This window comes from Montipora foliosa, chromosome 2 (genome assembly GCF_036669935.1).
Source record: "Montipora foliosa isolate CH-2021 chromosome 2, ASM3666993v2, whole genome shotgun sequence".
NCBI classification, from domain to species: Eukaryota; Metazoa; Cnidaria; class Anthozoa; order Scleractinia; family Acroporidae; genus Montipora; species Montipora foliosa.
The window spans coordinates 31,820,181-31,835,172 of record NC_090870.1 but is presented as its reverse complement, the minus strand read 5'-3'; the positions used below and the strand labels follow the sequence as shown (position 1 = coordinate 31,835,172).

The following is a 14,992-nucleotide window of genomic DNA, read 5'->3' as shown; positions in this document are numbered from 1 at the left end:
ATGTACAAGTAAACGAGCAATTATATTGCTATCTGTGTCGGCCAAGTAGCCTTTATTTTTATCTACGGGAATTTAGATTCGATTTGCCGACTATTCCACTTTGGCAGTGTCCAAACCTCTGCTCCTGAAAACAATCACGCTAGAAACTCGCAAAAAGTAAACTCTTTCAGCACACCGCGGGACTCTCGTGTCTTTTCCATTCTCTAGTTCAATTGTGCCCATATAAGTCTGGTTTTCACCAGCGACGCAAGCACAAGCGCAAACATAAATGCAAGCACAAGAGGGCTTATTTCACCGTGAAAACGGGCCTGACGCAAGCCGAAGCGCAAGGATCAAAATGTTTCCTTTTCCTTGTGTTTGCGTTTATGCTTGCGTTGAGTGAAAACGGGACGTAAGGCAAGGACAACACAAGCAATGATGTTCGTTCAATGAAAAAGACCCGTTCCAGACTCCACACGCCGCGCTGCGTTGTAAGAGAGAACATGGAACTAGTGAATCTTTGTCTCTGCGTCGTGCGCTAGTGAAAGCGAGGCTTTATTGACCAAAGGAGTATGTGTAACAACCCCCCCCCCCCCCCCCCCCCTTCATGTTGAAAGAACATTCTGTATCGGCCTCTTTGGTTCCGTTAAGATGAAAAATAGTGGTTAGAATTTGCCTCGTTTCACTTGCTATTGCTCTTTTCCGCCCTAAATGAGGTGAACAGTTTGAGTTTTTGCTAACATGTCTGTTCTTTCTTTCCTTTGCCTGCTGATTGATGCCTTTCTTCTAGGAGTCGTCCATCTTAAATCCTACCCTAGGTCAGGAAGGTTCACAGCAAGAAAGAGAAAGGCCGCACAGAGATGGTATGCCCCCACCGTCTGCATTGCCACCTGCTAGACTCAGAGCTAAAGAACCTGAGTTTGCTGCTCCTCTGCCTCCCAAAGACTTTATGCCTCCGCCAATGGCTCCAATCCGCATCCGACCTCCAGGTATGATCGTTAATTTGTGCTTTAGTTTTGTCAGTTGGTCCACTCGGGCCACAATCCTGGCCAAAAAGCTCTTAAGAAGCCATTTACAGCACATGTAAAATGTCCTCACTTTCATTAGGTCATGATATTGGAAGAAAATATCGAAGAGACGTTCAACCTCCTCACCTCTCCTTCCACTTGTTTACCCAATATATATGTGGAACCTGAAGACAACCCCTGTTAATAGAATCATGGTCTTGTCTTAAGGGAATGAACTTCATCTCTAACCCACCCCAGAGCGCCTGGTCTTCTCTGTAGATTGTGTTAAGCAACTCGACTTACACTATTCTGTCCAGCTTGTTATGGCTAAAAAATTCTACGCTAATTTCTAAGATGCGGAGTTAACCCTGGAATTTACGGATGGTCTATAGTCAGCCTGTTATTTCGTCGATACATTAAATTAAGAAGTGGGCCCTCTCAGAAAACACTATTCCACACTGGGGCATTTCCCCTGTTCAAGTTTAAGATTGCCTGTACTAATTTGACTTTTGTTCTCTTTTCATGTGAATCCTGTGGACTCTGTGGTGATGGTAACTTTTAAACGCTTGTGTTTTTGCCTATTTTGTCTCTTCCCTGTTATTTTGTATCGTTTTGGTGTGCCTTCTTTATAACAACAGGGAAACGAGAGGCTCCTGCGGTGTCCCAAGAACAAGCTGCCAAAAAGAAGTCGAAAACGGAAGATAACGTAGCGTTGAAATCCTCGAGTGTAGCGTCGTTAGTAGCGTATGGTGAGGATGATTCGTCCGATGAGGAAGGAAGCACTTCTCCTGAAGATAAGCAGTCGCCCTCTCCAAACAGAGATAGCAGCGACAGTCAGCTTGCAGGGAGGCTGCCATTTTGGGCTGTCAGGCGATAGGAATAGAGTAGCTTGCAGTGTAGGAGTTTCTTGTTGACAATTCTCTTTACTTTTTCCGTCGGACAAGTAGTAGGTCTTACCGTCAGGAAATCTTTGGAATCTATTATGGTTAATGGGTCAGTCAGTTAGGGAGCCAGTAAGACGATATGATAGAGCTTTGAACAGACAGACAGACAGATAGTTGGTCGTTGACTTGCGCCGTGCTTCGGTTCGCTGCGTGAGCCACGCACTCACTCTCCCCCCTTTTTTTAAATTCTTTTTCCACCCATCTCTTTGGAAGTAATAACTCGGGAACGTATCGTAGTTGTCCGTGATTTCTGGGCCCTCCTCCAGCGACTTGGACAAGCACTAGTTATAGTAATTGTCGTTTGTTTCCTTCACCCCATTCATGTCTTCTCTAGTGTGGGTAGAAGAGGGACCATGGGAACGAGATTGTTGTTAAAGTCTTGTTTATTGAATCCGACCCAATGACACAGAAGGCAATAACTTTTTTATGTAATCTTTATTCTTTTGGTCTTGACGTTTTGTCTTGTGGCGTGGTTTTGTTATTATGTGGTGACCGTAAGGTTTTGTCGTTTAATCGTTACGTGTTGTGTTTTCATCATGATGTGTGTAGAGGTCTTCTTTTGACGCGCTGTGACGTCAAGTTTCTCCCTTTGCGATTATAAGCACAGCACGTCAAAAGAAGACCTCAACTCATCATGATGGAAACACCACACGTAACCGTCAAACCTCGTCACATAAAGCCTCACTACACTTGCCACAGTACATCAAGACAAAACTTCAAGACCACAAGAATAAAGATTACATGAGAAAGTTATGGCTTTCAATACAGTGATGTGCGGTACCGTACTGCTTCGTTCAGATCATTCCCTCCAAAATGGCTATCGAACTTGGCTTCGCCTTTTTATCAACTCTGTTTTCTTCACCCACATACGCATTTGTTGTAAGGAAATCGCATGATTTTTTTTTCCATTGGTTCGGTTTTTGAAATCCACTATCTGAAAAAAAGCTAGTTTACTTGAAGGTGGTGGCCATTGTAAAAGAATGTCCAAGTTTGGGTTGGGGGGGGGGGAGGGGGTGGGCGGAGATTTTGTTTCTTCCCATGTTCGGAGTCGGGAAGTGTCTCAGCGATGGTCTTAGCTAACGTGGTAAGGAAGTTGAAAAGGTATCAATCTTAGGAAATTCATTTGACAAATGTCCTACCCACCAAGGGCTAAGGATAGTTACAAAGCGGATTCTATATTCGTATTCCCACTCGAGATCGATCTTGCAAAGGTAGGGCGGGAACTTGTTTTGGGAAGCCTGATTCACTTGTTAGAAAACACGGCATCCTTGTTTTACAGATGCCACTCTTAGGGCCGATTTACACGGTACAATTTTGTCGCACGCGACAACGGCTTACGACAGGCCCACGACATGATTTACGATTGTTGTGGACGTCAGGAGAATGTCGTAGCATTTTAAAACATGTTTTAAAACGCTGCGACAATCGTAAAGTCATGTCGTAGGCCTGTCGTGAGCTTGTCGCATGCGACAAAATCGTCTCGTGTAAATCGGCCCTTACACGTGGTTCTAAAATATTTTTGTTGCCTTTATCGAATTTTGTAACTGTGAATGAGCATGAATTTTATCCACAGGAAATGATTATGAATAAATCAATCGATGTGTTCAGGTTTATTTTGTTGGCGATGTTGAACACTTTCCTTGTGGCACGGTTACTTATGTGGTCATATTTATTCTGCGTTTGGAGGTCTAAAGTTGAGTGGATAATAATAATAATAATAATACGTAAGTGGGATTGGAGTTTCACGAAACGTAAACACAATTAGATCTTTAAAGGAGAGCGTGTCTCTGGGACCAAGGGGCCTACTCTTAGGGTGCGTTCGAGTGACCGTATTCTGGAATAGGAATACATGGAGTAGAAGTTTTGTACGGGTCCGCAAATGATACCAGGACCGCAAATGATTCCCATTTATAGGGTTCCAGAAACAGGCCCCTGGTCACAATCAGTTAAGAATTCCTTCCAAGTTAGTTTTTGATGATTAAACGTGGAAAATTCAAAACAGCGTGCTACGAAACAAAATTCAGTCTTTCTGGAAACTTATAATGAGGCAGAAACCCGTTGTGAGCCGTAATTTAAAGTGATTTTAATAAAAATGAATAAAAAGAAGCGCTCCTAACATTAATTCCCTATTCAGACCATTCCATGCCATTCCTTACCTTTTTTTCGGACCCGTACAGTTTGAAATGCTCCGTTTTTAAGATTATCAAACACCTGCTAAAATGCTATTTTAACCATACCTTTATCATTCTTGTTGCCTCAAAACGCCAGACATACGTTTTAAATCATGACTCCACGTATTCCAATTCCGGAATAGGGTCAATCGAACGCACCCTTAGTGTGTGGAGGGGAGAGGCAGACGCAATGTAAGAGTGAAAAAATGTGTAAGATTTATGGGTTTGATTGGATTGGGACTTGAATATGTTACAGTAAGATGTCTTACAGATTCGTTCCGTTTCCTTTCTCTTTTTTCTATGCACCACGAAATTGACACGCGCAAGGGCCTTTGGAAAGGAGGGAGAATATTTCCTTTCTTCCCTTTATGCACCGGGAAGTCGCTGAATCCTTTTAGACTCTGTACGGATAATAAAGGGTGACAGGGTATGAATATATATTTCTCGTCTGCGTGTTTTGCGCAGGTTTCTCGGGACAACGGATGCAGCGTTCCTTTCCGTCAGAATGCCGCTCTGAGATATCTTGGGTCAACTCTATTAAGTATTAATAAAGAGCTTCGGTTTTGATTCGAGAGGTTCTTGAATCTTTTTCTTCAGTCTCAGATACTGGTGCCAATGGTTACTTAAGTGCATGTTTTCCTTTCGTTTTACGGTGTTGCCGTTGCCAAACTGCCTTTTGGTTTCGCGGTGCCGTTATTGTGCATAGCCACTGTTGAACTCAAATTTCGAAGTTCGGATGTATCTTTTGATCCATTAAATTCAAAGAGTGATTCTAACCGGAATTATACTTCATGGCAAGGATTTGGGAAATCATTTCAGAGCAGGGTATCTTGGATGGCACCGAATGGCTAAAATAGGCCCAATATTTGGCCTTTTTAAGATCAGAACATTCTGTGTCGCGCATTTAGGGAATAAAACATTCTTTCTGTTAATCAAATATAGCCAATAGGCTCTGGTCAATACATTGATAACAACGGTGATGACTACGATATTTCAGTTTGACAAATAACTGATTATTTCAGATGGTAAAATACCACCTGATTTATGATTGAGACAGAAAAAAATGCGATGTGATGTGTGATTTAAAGGAGTAATATCAAAACGATTTTATAATCGCGGAAGATTTTCATAACGGACCTAGTGTTTGATTTCTGGCGTAGAGATCATGGATTCAATGGGTAAACCCATCGACGATACCAAGAAAATTGGCAGAAAATCCTGAAAAGACCTTGGGAACGGTTAAGTGTAAAGTATGCGCAAGTGAACTGTTATGCCCAGAACAGTACTTAGAACACTCTCCACTCTCCTCACAAACGGCTTGGTGACGAAACTAACAGAACAGTATATACACATTCTCGGACAGTCGGGACAGGACGAAAAAATACGGGTAAAATTGGACTGACAGAACAACATCGTCCATGGTTTATAAAGATCAATGATGGTGATAAATGGCGGGTTGGATATAGGCAATATCCACTGTTACATGCATTCTTTATAATTCTAATAATATACATGGAAAATTTTATTTTATTGGCCAAGAAAAACGCAGTTTCCTGGTAACAGTGCAGAAAAGAGGTAACAAACCAAGCATTCTGATTGGTCAATGATCAAAGAAAGTCTCAGATGGCGAATCAAATGCAAGCCCCAGTGTGACAATTTTTGCTTGAAACGTGTGCGTCGTAACCACGCGGCGGCCATGTTGAGTCCCGAGGGATTGAAAACTTTTGTTTTGCCCCACCGAAACTCGTTCCCGGTTCGGGGTACAAAATCTGTTGGCTATAGCCAATGGACCATTTACAAGTTGCTGTTTGTCTCGGTTTTGAAGTGTCTTGGTGCTCAACTATTGTGAGGGAAATGAGTTCGATTTGCATGAGAATACACAACTCATTTCCATTGAATGGTTGTGCAACGGGACTCGCTTTGAAACTGAGGCATGCAGCAACTCGGAAATAGGCCATTTGGCCGCCGCGAGCTGCCGCCACGCGAACAAGGCCTATTGTCAAGTATCATTTTACTATTAGGGACTGTTGGGACCGTCTTGGGACCGTCAGTTTAATCACCTGCTGACCAAGACGCCCGAGGACTCTGGGTACGAGAAATGCGAACTGTTCACTATGACTCAAAAACGTCACCGTCACGTGCTTATTGCTCCCTAATGGCAATAGATGACAGCACGATCAAGATGAAGGAAGATCACCTTACGTCTCAATTGTCAAACTTTCCTGTATGTTGAGTTTCAAGGACTTTAAGAGCGGGCAACCCTAAACTGAACACAGGTTTCTGTTTGTCACCTGTCGGATAGAAGAGTTATTGCCAACGTTTCCTGGCACTTGGCTTAAAACTGATCGCCCAATGAAAAAGGTAGCAACTGCCTTCTGTAAATCTCGCGATATACCATTGTTGATTAATCAGGCTAAAAAAGGAATCAAGTAAGAATTACTGAACCAAAAAACCGTGTCCGATGAATTCTCTTGTAGGATTACTAATCTGTTCTACAGGTAAAAGCTAGTGACTAAAACAAAAGATCCTTTTGCGGCTCTGGGTGGACGTCAACGATATCTTCTCTATATCGAGTTCTTCATGCACTTTAAGGAAGCAAACGTGACTCAATGAACTTTGCCTCAGTTTTGCACGCGCTTGTCAGAGACTAAGTACTGACGTCATCTTCGAAAGGTATTTCTGAAGGCACTGTTAAGATCGCAGTAATTCCGACATTTGATAGTTCACCTACAAGATACATGTAAATACTCTCTTAATTAATAATTAGGTTAGTGTAGCACTTCGTTAATTCATGATTCGTGTATCGAGATTTTAATTTAAGTCAGAGAACAGACATTATTTGTTGATCAAATATTCGTTTCGCACTTGTGATTTTGGACGTCTAGACCGTAGTTTATTTTGATGTCAAAGGCACAGGAATGTATGCAGCTCATATTCTAGCCGAAGGAAATTTGCGCAAACACGATGAGTTCCATGACATGGGAACCTCAGAAGTGAACGTGGAGTCCGTTGGAGAAGGTAGTGAAAAGTTGCATTCTTTAAACACCAAGAACAAAGAAAGATACCCTTGCTATCAGGAACAAGAGGTAACCAAACAAGTTATTTGAGTTACCAATGCTAACGATATTTCCAAGTTCTCTTTATTTTCTTTACTTGTTGGTTATTCTGTCTCCGGTCCTCCCTAACATGTTTAAATGTTTTCTGCCGTTGTCTCAACTTGTTGTTAAATGTTGTAACGTGACACACTTTTAGTCGCTTGTGTCAAGTGTCAATAAGGTCATGAGTCCATGAGAGGCGAGAAGGGGCATTTATAAGAACTTCGAAAGTGTTTTCTGCCTTTATTAATTGCATGTATAATATTTATTCACCAAATAAACGGTTCTGCCGAAATGCTAGTGTATAAGAACTTTCGAAACTGAAATCTTGGAGTAAGAAAAAGAAAAACTAGGACCACCCCTCTCCCATCCTGAAAAATGATGCTGTTTGAGGGGTGAGGGCTCCCTCCCGGGAACGTTTAGCAGTCGTCAATATTCAGCGTTAGGTTTTCAAGCTACAATCAGTGGCAAAAGTCTTGGGACACTCACCAGTTGAAGTTGGTTTTCTTACTGAGTTTGAAAAATTGCCCCCTCCCCCCCAGAACAATGTTGCCAATAGTGAACACACATATCCTTGTCTATTTCAACATTGATTGGGGGGAGGGGGGGAGTTTTATTTTGAAGTTTTCAGTGGAATTTTGACATTTATGCTTAGTTTCTGACGTCTGAGAGGTTTTCAGGCCCATTCTGACACTAGCGTCCCAACTACTTTTGCCACTGATTGTAGACACTATGGTCGTTAGCAAATGAGTTAGAAAGAAAGCTGTCGCTTTCGCCAAGCATCATTTCAGTTTAAATTTGTCATTGACTGCTGTGAACGATTTACCCTCTGCTGATAATTGAGGATTCGGATTCATACTTCGTAGATAGCGGTTTTTGGCATCAACGTAAAAGTGAATCCAAAGCAATTGCTTTGTCAATGATATTTAACAATGAGACCCGCAGCCCGCAACGGCTACGGGTCAATAGCCCATGAGGTGAAGCCGAATAGGCTATTGATCCGTGGCCCTTGAGGGCGAAGGGTCTAATCGTTTTAGTATCACCCAACTAGTCGGATAGAAAAGACAATAATAAAGTTAGCAAATGCAAGTTGAAGAAATATTTATTAGGGAATTGAAACGAAAGAAAGCGTCACGCTTTTCGCTACTCGAGGACTATTACTAATAGTCCTCCAGTAGCGTAGCCAATCAAAATGCAGGATTTGCATTAGTCCACTCGTTGGGTGATACTAATAATTGTTATCAGATGCCGTTAGCCCATAATGAGAGGGTATTTTGGGAAAGTGTACAAAAAACTACTTACGATTTTACAGGGTATTAGAAAGAAGTTCTTTTTGGTTATACCACAGCTTGCACTCCGCTTGTAGTTCAGTTTTGATTCGCTGCAGGAGTCTAACCTTTCAATTCCTTCACTCTCGTGGTGGCTTTATGGACGGATGTTTAGCAATCGTGGAGTGCAATAGTTTCTCTTGCAGCCATTTTGGGTGTCAACAACATTCCCAAGTGACGATATCTTATACCTTGTTCACACCAGAGTAAACCAGTTCAACTTCAACAAGTTTTAAACCGAGTTTTAATTTTAAAGAGAGCCGGTTCACACAGGATAAATAAAAGTTCAGATAACTACCTCATGTCCCTTTGCGGTGAAATAACATGGCATAAACACTTGTCTCACTTGGGTATCAGAGACTAAAGAGGCCGCCTACAGGTTGTTATGATTCGCAAACTTTAACAAGTATTTTTACGGAAATAGAGTCATACAAACCAAAGGACTAACATACAACACATTTGTGGAAAAACACAAAAACGTTGTTACTTTCTGAACTGAACGTTTATCTCCCCAGATTTGAATCCGATACCCACGATTGTCCTTTCAGGAACTCAGTCACGCAAGGATTGGGACTGAAATACACTTGTATAATGAGTCACTCTTCCCAGTCAAGATCACTCGTGCCGACGACGGTCGTGTCTTTCGAAAGTCAAAGAGCATGAAATTAAAAATTAAAATTAAAACTTCAGTTCTAATTGTCCGTCGTCGTATTTTATTTGTTACGATGCACTTACATCTACAAGCTAAATATAAATCCACTTTGGTCTACGAAACTTAATGGCAAGAATAAATATAGATATATAAATTACTTTTTTATTGAACATCGAAATATCAATGATACCTCCGGTACAATGTTCACGAAAAAGTAAAAGGTGACAAAACTTGTCGCCTTGCTATATGAAATAAAACAATGACCTCACTTCAATATTGAAAATCTGCTCCTGATATAATGACCATCCAGGGAAACGGATATAAAGTGAAAGATTCACTGTCGTGTGCCGTCTCACGTTCTGCAAAAGGGGTTTGATTATGTTACGTTGTTTGCAGTCGCAGAGTACAGTAAAAAAATGTTCCAAAAAGTAAAAACGCAATTGCAAACCTTGTTTGCGAGTATCCCGGCTTTCTTGCCGTTGTCATTGCATTTGCCAAGACCGTAGATCTTTGAGCCATGCATGCAACGCCAATTATTCTCCGAAATTAGAGATAATTAACACTCCCCTCTGCAGACTGAAACCCATTGGTTTAGACAGCTTAGATTTAAGCTGCTTCGAAAATAAACGTCCTCGCTAGTGTTAGTTAGTCTATTATACCGGCTCAAAATTTGTCGCATTATCAAATACTTTAGCCTTGGTGGTATACGTCACAGATAAGAAATGGTCACGTTTTGTTGAACATGGAAACTACATAGCGAGTTCGACAAGTTCGAGTCATAATGCCGCAACTTAAAACGAGTATTTTTTTTTCGTATAAGAGGATATCGTTCATTCCAGAATTAATCGGAGCCTAAATAATTAATCTGGGCAGGGCGCCATTTTTTAGCCCAAGGAGTTTCCAACAATTAAAAGTTCAGACAAAACAAACTGACGGAAAAGGAACGGAATTGCATCATTCCTGGTGTTTGTTCCGTACTCAACCGGGGTTGAAGAATTGAACCTTCCAAGAAAACCAAAAAAAGAGTTTGTCTTTTGATTACTTCCTGGAAAAATGATTTGAATTAGCAGTTTTTTTCTTTGGCAACGGGCAAACAGTTTCAACTGTGCTCAGATACATTACATTTTCTGCTCTATTGTAGTAATTGTATTATAGTAATTCTATTATAGTAATTTCTATTACAGTAATTCTGTTATAGTAATTGTTGCAATTACAAATAGTTAGCGAGCACTGATAGGACGATTTCTCCGAAAATTACAGGAAGGTATTTTGTGACAGACATTCAAGATAAATTGTTCAAAAAATTTGACAGTTAAATAAAATGCATGTTCACCGATTTCAGGTTAGAGCGACTTAAAACCTACAAGCGTAGGTAGGAGTAGCTTTAAATCAAATTGCACTTTCTCAGCATCTTTTTCCATCAGGAAAATAGATTTTTTGAACTGTACTTGATCGACAAACTTTTTTTTTTCACTCAATAACACACACAATAATGGTAGGGGTCCCACTAGCACTTGACAGCGTTGTTACAACGCTGTTTTGACCTCTCAGGTTAACAACAGTGTAACAACGGTGTCACATAACCTGCGGTTCCACTAGTAGTTGTTAACAGCGGTTTCAAATTGATAGCTGTCAACTTCTCGAATATCCACTTGCAATTTCTTAGCAAAAGTAGCAAGATGCGTGATCATTGCGTTCTTGCCAATGCCGGATTTTTTTTTTGTTATAATTTTAATACTTGTCAAAAGAACGATCAACCTGAATGGTCATATGGTCTTGAGGCAATTTCTACATCGCCAAAGGGTGTTTCTGGCACTGATGCTGAGCGCTCGAAGAGTAAGAAGAATTCATCGCGTTTGGGTTTACCCTCGGCCACAACATTGGCTAGAGGAAATGCTCGACAACAGAGCGACTAAAATTATAATTTTACGGTGACCTTTCAGATGAAACTAAATCGCTTTGGCGCTAAAATTTCTTATCGCAAAAGGGACTTCTTATTCAGTAAGCATCACAAGTGGATTTAGATAGACACATAAATCGTGCTTTTGTAAACAGCGTTGTTAAAATCCTTTGATTAAACCGCGTAACCTGAGCAACAGACACTGACACTGACAGTGAAAAAATAGCCGGTCACACTTGAAATAGTGTGACACCGTTGTAACAAAGATGTCGAATGTGCTAGTGGGACTTCAGCCAAAATGATAAAGGATTTAACTTAAGATAATCCTGTTTTTCTCCAAAGGGGTTGCCATATCACATTTCTTTACAGTAACATAAGAGTACCAGACCTACATATAGATACTGTAACTCCTTCATTATTGGACACAAAGCAAAGGCTTTACTTCTGTCAAGGCTGCTTTACCTAGTCGTTGCACCTACAGGTATCAGACTTAAAGTAAATTATTCACTACTCAGGCTTGTCTGTCATGTTCAAGTATTGAGTAAATAAGCTTAATTGGAAACAGCTACACAATAACTTAATTCACAGTACATCTGTAATAAATACTTTACATAGCTTGTTAACATACCTTAAAAGACAACAACCATGTAGATGTAATTGTCGTCATTTACACAAATTATAGTGTTGCAAGATGTTGTATTGCATTGCATAATACAAAACATGGATAGATATTAATATTCTATTGGGTTAAAAGACTTGTTTACCACAGACATCTGTTCAGAGCCTGCTAAAGCAGAGATAAAATAGCATCTTAATCACCTTGTCATCACAAGCTTGCAAATGAAATGTAACCATTCAAAGTTAATTAAAATTTCCATAACCCCTCTAGGAATCTATCAATAATGTTGACCTAACAAAAGAACCACAAAAGAATCAAACAAATTATCACATACTTGGCTGATGACCTCAGTATATCTGACTAAACCTCTTTGAAAAAAATACATTAATTCACAAATGTTAGTTCAAAAGTACTTTCTCAGCAACTCCAATTTCAGACAGACAGGTCCCATTCAGGTACACAAATGAACAAAATGCACGTATCCACTCTTGCCTCACCATGTTCCAAATTGTGGATGCATCAACACTTGGTTGGTCTTAGTATCTTGGGAAGAAATGGTGACAGCTTGTATCAGGCATTGACAACAAACTCACCCTGCTGAGATAAAACCCAAAATTAACATCCACCTGCACCAACTTTCGTCAACAAGCTTTCTCATGGAAATTGTACTCTCTGGTGAACTGACATGGTTCCCTGTGGGTAGCTCCTTTTCCAATTGCTCTCATAAAATACGCAAAGCAACACATCCAAAGTTACAACGAGTGTTCACTGCTCCAACTACAACCCATTTGTTCTTCTCTTGATCATAATACTCAATGCTGTTAGTAACACGACCACCAACCACGTAGATGGTATCATTCACAACTGCCACACCAAGGCAACGACGTCCAGCATTCATTGCTGCAACAGACTGGATCCACCTGTTCATATCAGGATCAAACATCTCAACACTGTTGCTACAAGACTCTCTGTTGTCTGATCCTCCAATGGCATAAAGTTTGTCCTTGAGAACAGCGACACCAAGACTCCAGCGAGCAGTGCTCATGGATGAAATAGCTTCCCACTGGTTAGTAAGAGGGTCATACCTCTCAGCAGTGTTCAGGGGAGCCCAAAGATGGTCCAAACCTCCCACTGCATATATCTTGCCTTTCACTACAGCAACACCTGCAACAAATCAGAACAACTTTATGCCTTCATCACCTTTATGTCTTGGTCATATTAAGTGTTTGTAAGATTAAGTGGTAAAAAAGATCTGAGCTTCATTTGCTCATTTCAAAAATTAATGTCAATGATAAAAAGGTAGAAGGAAATCACATTGACAGTGGTCTGACAGTATATGTATACAGTATCTCCTACCCTGAAGGTTGAGGAACCCATATCAAATAATCACAACACAATCAATTACTGAGAAATTACAGGGACAATTTAATTACCTGGGTAATAGCGAGCATACATCATGGAAGGTAAAGACCTCCAAGTCATGGTTTCTGTATCAAACTGCTTTGCACACATGCTACTGTGGCCACCAAGAACATAGATGTAGCCTTCATGTTCACACACTCCCGCCCACTTGCACTGAACATCAGGACCGGCAGCGACCTGGATCCAGGAATTAGCAATGGGATCATACTTGCCAACCTTATAACGACTTACAGTGTACAGCTCATCACCCACTGCAACAACACGAATATAGTCTTCCCTGGACACATGTGCCACAGACATCCCAGCTACGACTGTCCATTCCAAGGTGTCCACGTTGAAACATTGGACGCTGCTTATTTTTTGCCCGTTTGACCATCCTCCAATTACAAATATCTCCTCTGACGCCATGCGAGGTCTGACACGAAAATTGTCAGTGGCTGTGGTTGACTTGTTCTCTATAGCAGTTTGATAACAGATGGCTTCACGGATGAGTTCTTTGCACATTCGATACTCGCGTGTTAGCCTCTGAATTGAGGAGTTCCCATGTAAATATTGCAGATTCATGAGAGGAAACCGAACGTACTGCATAATATCTGGAACATGAACCTTTCTTGCGTCCACATCGTGCGTAATCCACTGCCAAACAGCCTCGAATACCATTTCTTCCGACTGAACTTTCAGTGAGTCATCCATGACCAGCTCTTTCAGCTGTTTGTAAGGCATCTTTTTAAATTCATCCTCTTTGTAAACGTTCGCAAAGTGCCACAGAGCGAAGCGATTAGCATGTTGATTCAAGTCATCCAGACAGAAGAGATCAGCCACGAATAGAAGCCCAATACAATTGGACGCAGTCATGTTTCGACGGAGAAAGGTCTCGCAGTGGTCGATCAGGCTGTTCAGCCGCAACAAGACACAAATTCGAAGGATCTCTTCTACGTTGTAAACATTCACTTCGAGTTCCGATGTATAGAAATAATCAATGACTAGTTGAACAGCGTTTCCGTCGACTTCTCTTAGAACTATCTTCGGCTCGCTAGCCTCGGAAAACCCAGACAGAAACATGGCTCTAAAGTACGGACTGCAGGCGGCCAAAATGGCGCGGTGGGCAACAATTTCACGGTTTTCAACCACGAGTGTTACATCTGCCAGTTCTTTACGCTGTCTCATACTGTCTAAAACTGCCATGATGTCTCTTGGAAGACCGTCTTCCACAATAACAACCGATGTAGAGTCCATCTTTGCGGCACGTCGTTTTCATCGGCGACAGAGACGCGGTTTTCATTTGTACATTTGTTGATACCGGAAACAAAGAGCACCAGACCGCGTGCTGTTACGAGACTGAAAAGGACTGGAAAAAGGAAATAAATTAATGCATAAGTTCATAAGCTCTGGCTTATGAGCTCTGGCGGATGAGCTTACTCATTTTGACTTCAGTTCCACAGACAACTTCCCTCTTTTATGGAGGAACACCTGAATTATGTAAGGAAAACTTAATAGCATTGTTGGCAGGTCACGCGACAGAGTCCGGAGTCCATGATAGAAAAATCTACTGGCCAACGTTCCTCCCCTCCCATGTATTATTTGCTTTTGCCCATGACCTCTCGGATCTGTGAAAATGGAGCATGATGTTGACTATTAAATGAGCAACTGCAAAGAGTTATGTTCCGAAGACGACCAGAACATAAAGACAAACAAAAGGTACTTCTTCTTGTATCGCTAGAATAATCTGCCACTTTTGAGCAGTATTGTGTTCTTGTCGGCAATGTCTGATCAACGATAGACTTTAATGCTGAATAATAACCTGAATGGATATTGCGTAGTAGAGGTTCGATTTAAGGAACCAGAACTTTATGTGGTCAGAAGAATATAACGCAT

General features: G+C 41.1%; 3 protein-coding genes across 12 annotated transcripts in view; 2 read left to right on the top strand and 1 right to left on the bottom strand.

Moving 5' to 3' along the window:
• Positions 1-2,158, top strand: part of LOC137992850 (KH homology domain-containing protein 4-like) — a 30,633-nt gene extending 28,475 nt beyond the window's left edge. The window contains exons 20-21 of one of the 2 annotated variants that reach the window (XM_068838393.1): positions 770-968; positions 1,625-2,158. In XM_068838393.1, the coding sequence (XP_068694494.1) occupies positions 770-968; positions 1,625-1,863 (438 nt within the window). In that variant the 3' untranslated portion in view covers positions 1,864-2,158. The remainder of the gene's footprint in view (positions 1-769; positions 969-1,624) is intronic. The other variant, XM_068838394.1, reaches the window with a different exon arrangement.
• A 4,109-nt stretch (positions 2,159-6,267) lies between these two features.
• The window catches only part of LOC137992848 (WD repeat-containing protein 41-like), a 43,825-nt gene continuing 35,100 nt past the window's right edge, over positions 6,268-14,992 (top strand). Inside the window, exons 1-2 of one of the 9 annotated variants that reach the window (XM_068838387.1) lie at positions 6,268-6,462; positions 7,012-7,187. In XM_068838387.1, the coding sequence (XP_068694488.1) occupies positions 7,020-7,187 (168 nt within the window). In that variant the 5' untranslated portion in view covers positions 6,268-6,462; positions 7,012-7,019. Of the gene's footprint in view, positions 6,463-6,498; positions 6,869-6,986; positions 7,188-14,677; positions 14,816-14,992 lie in introns of those variants that run through there. The other 8 variants (XM_068838384.1, XM_068838386.1, XM_068838388.1 and 5 more) reach the window with 8 other exon arrangements.
• On the bottom strand, positions 9,174-14,355 carry LOC137992847 (kelch-like protein 17). The gene is made up of 2 exons (XM_068838383.1): positions 13,129-14,355; positions 9,174-12,859 (listed from the first exon to the last, which is right to left on the bottom strand). The coding sequence occupies exons 1-2, from the start codon at positions 14,351-14,353 to the stop codon at positions 12,417-12,419; spliced, it is 1,668 nt and encodes a 555-aa protein (XP_068694484.1). The 5' UTR covers positions 14,354-14,355; the 3' UTR covers positions 9,174-12,416.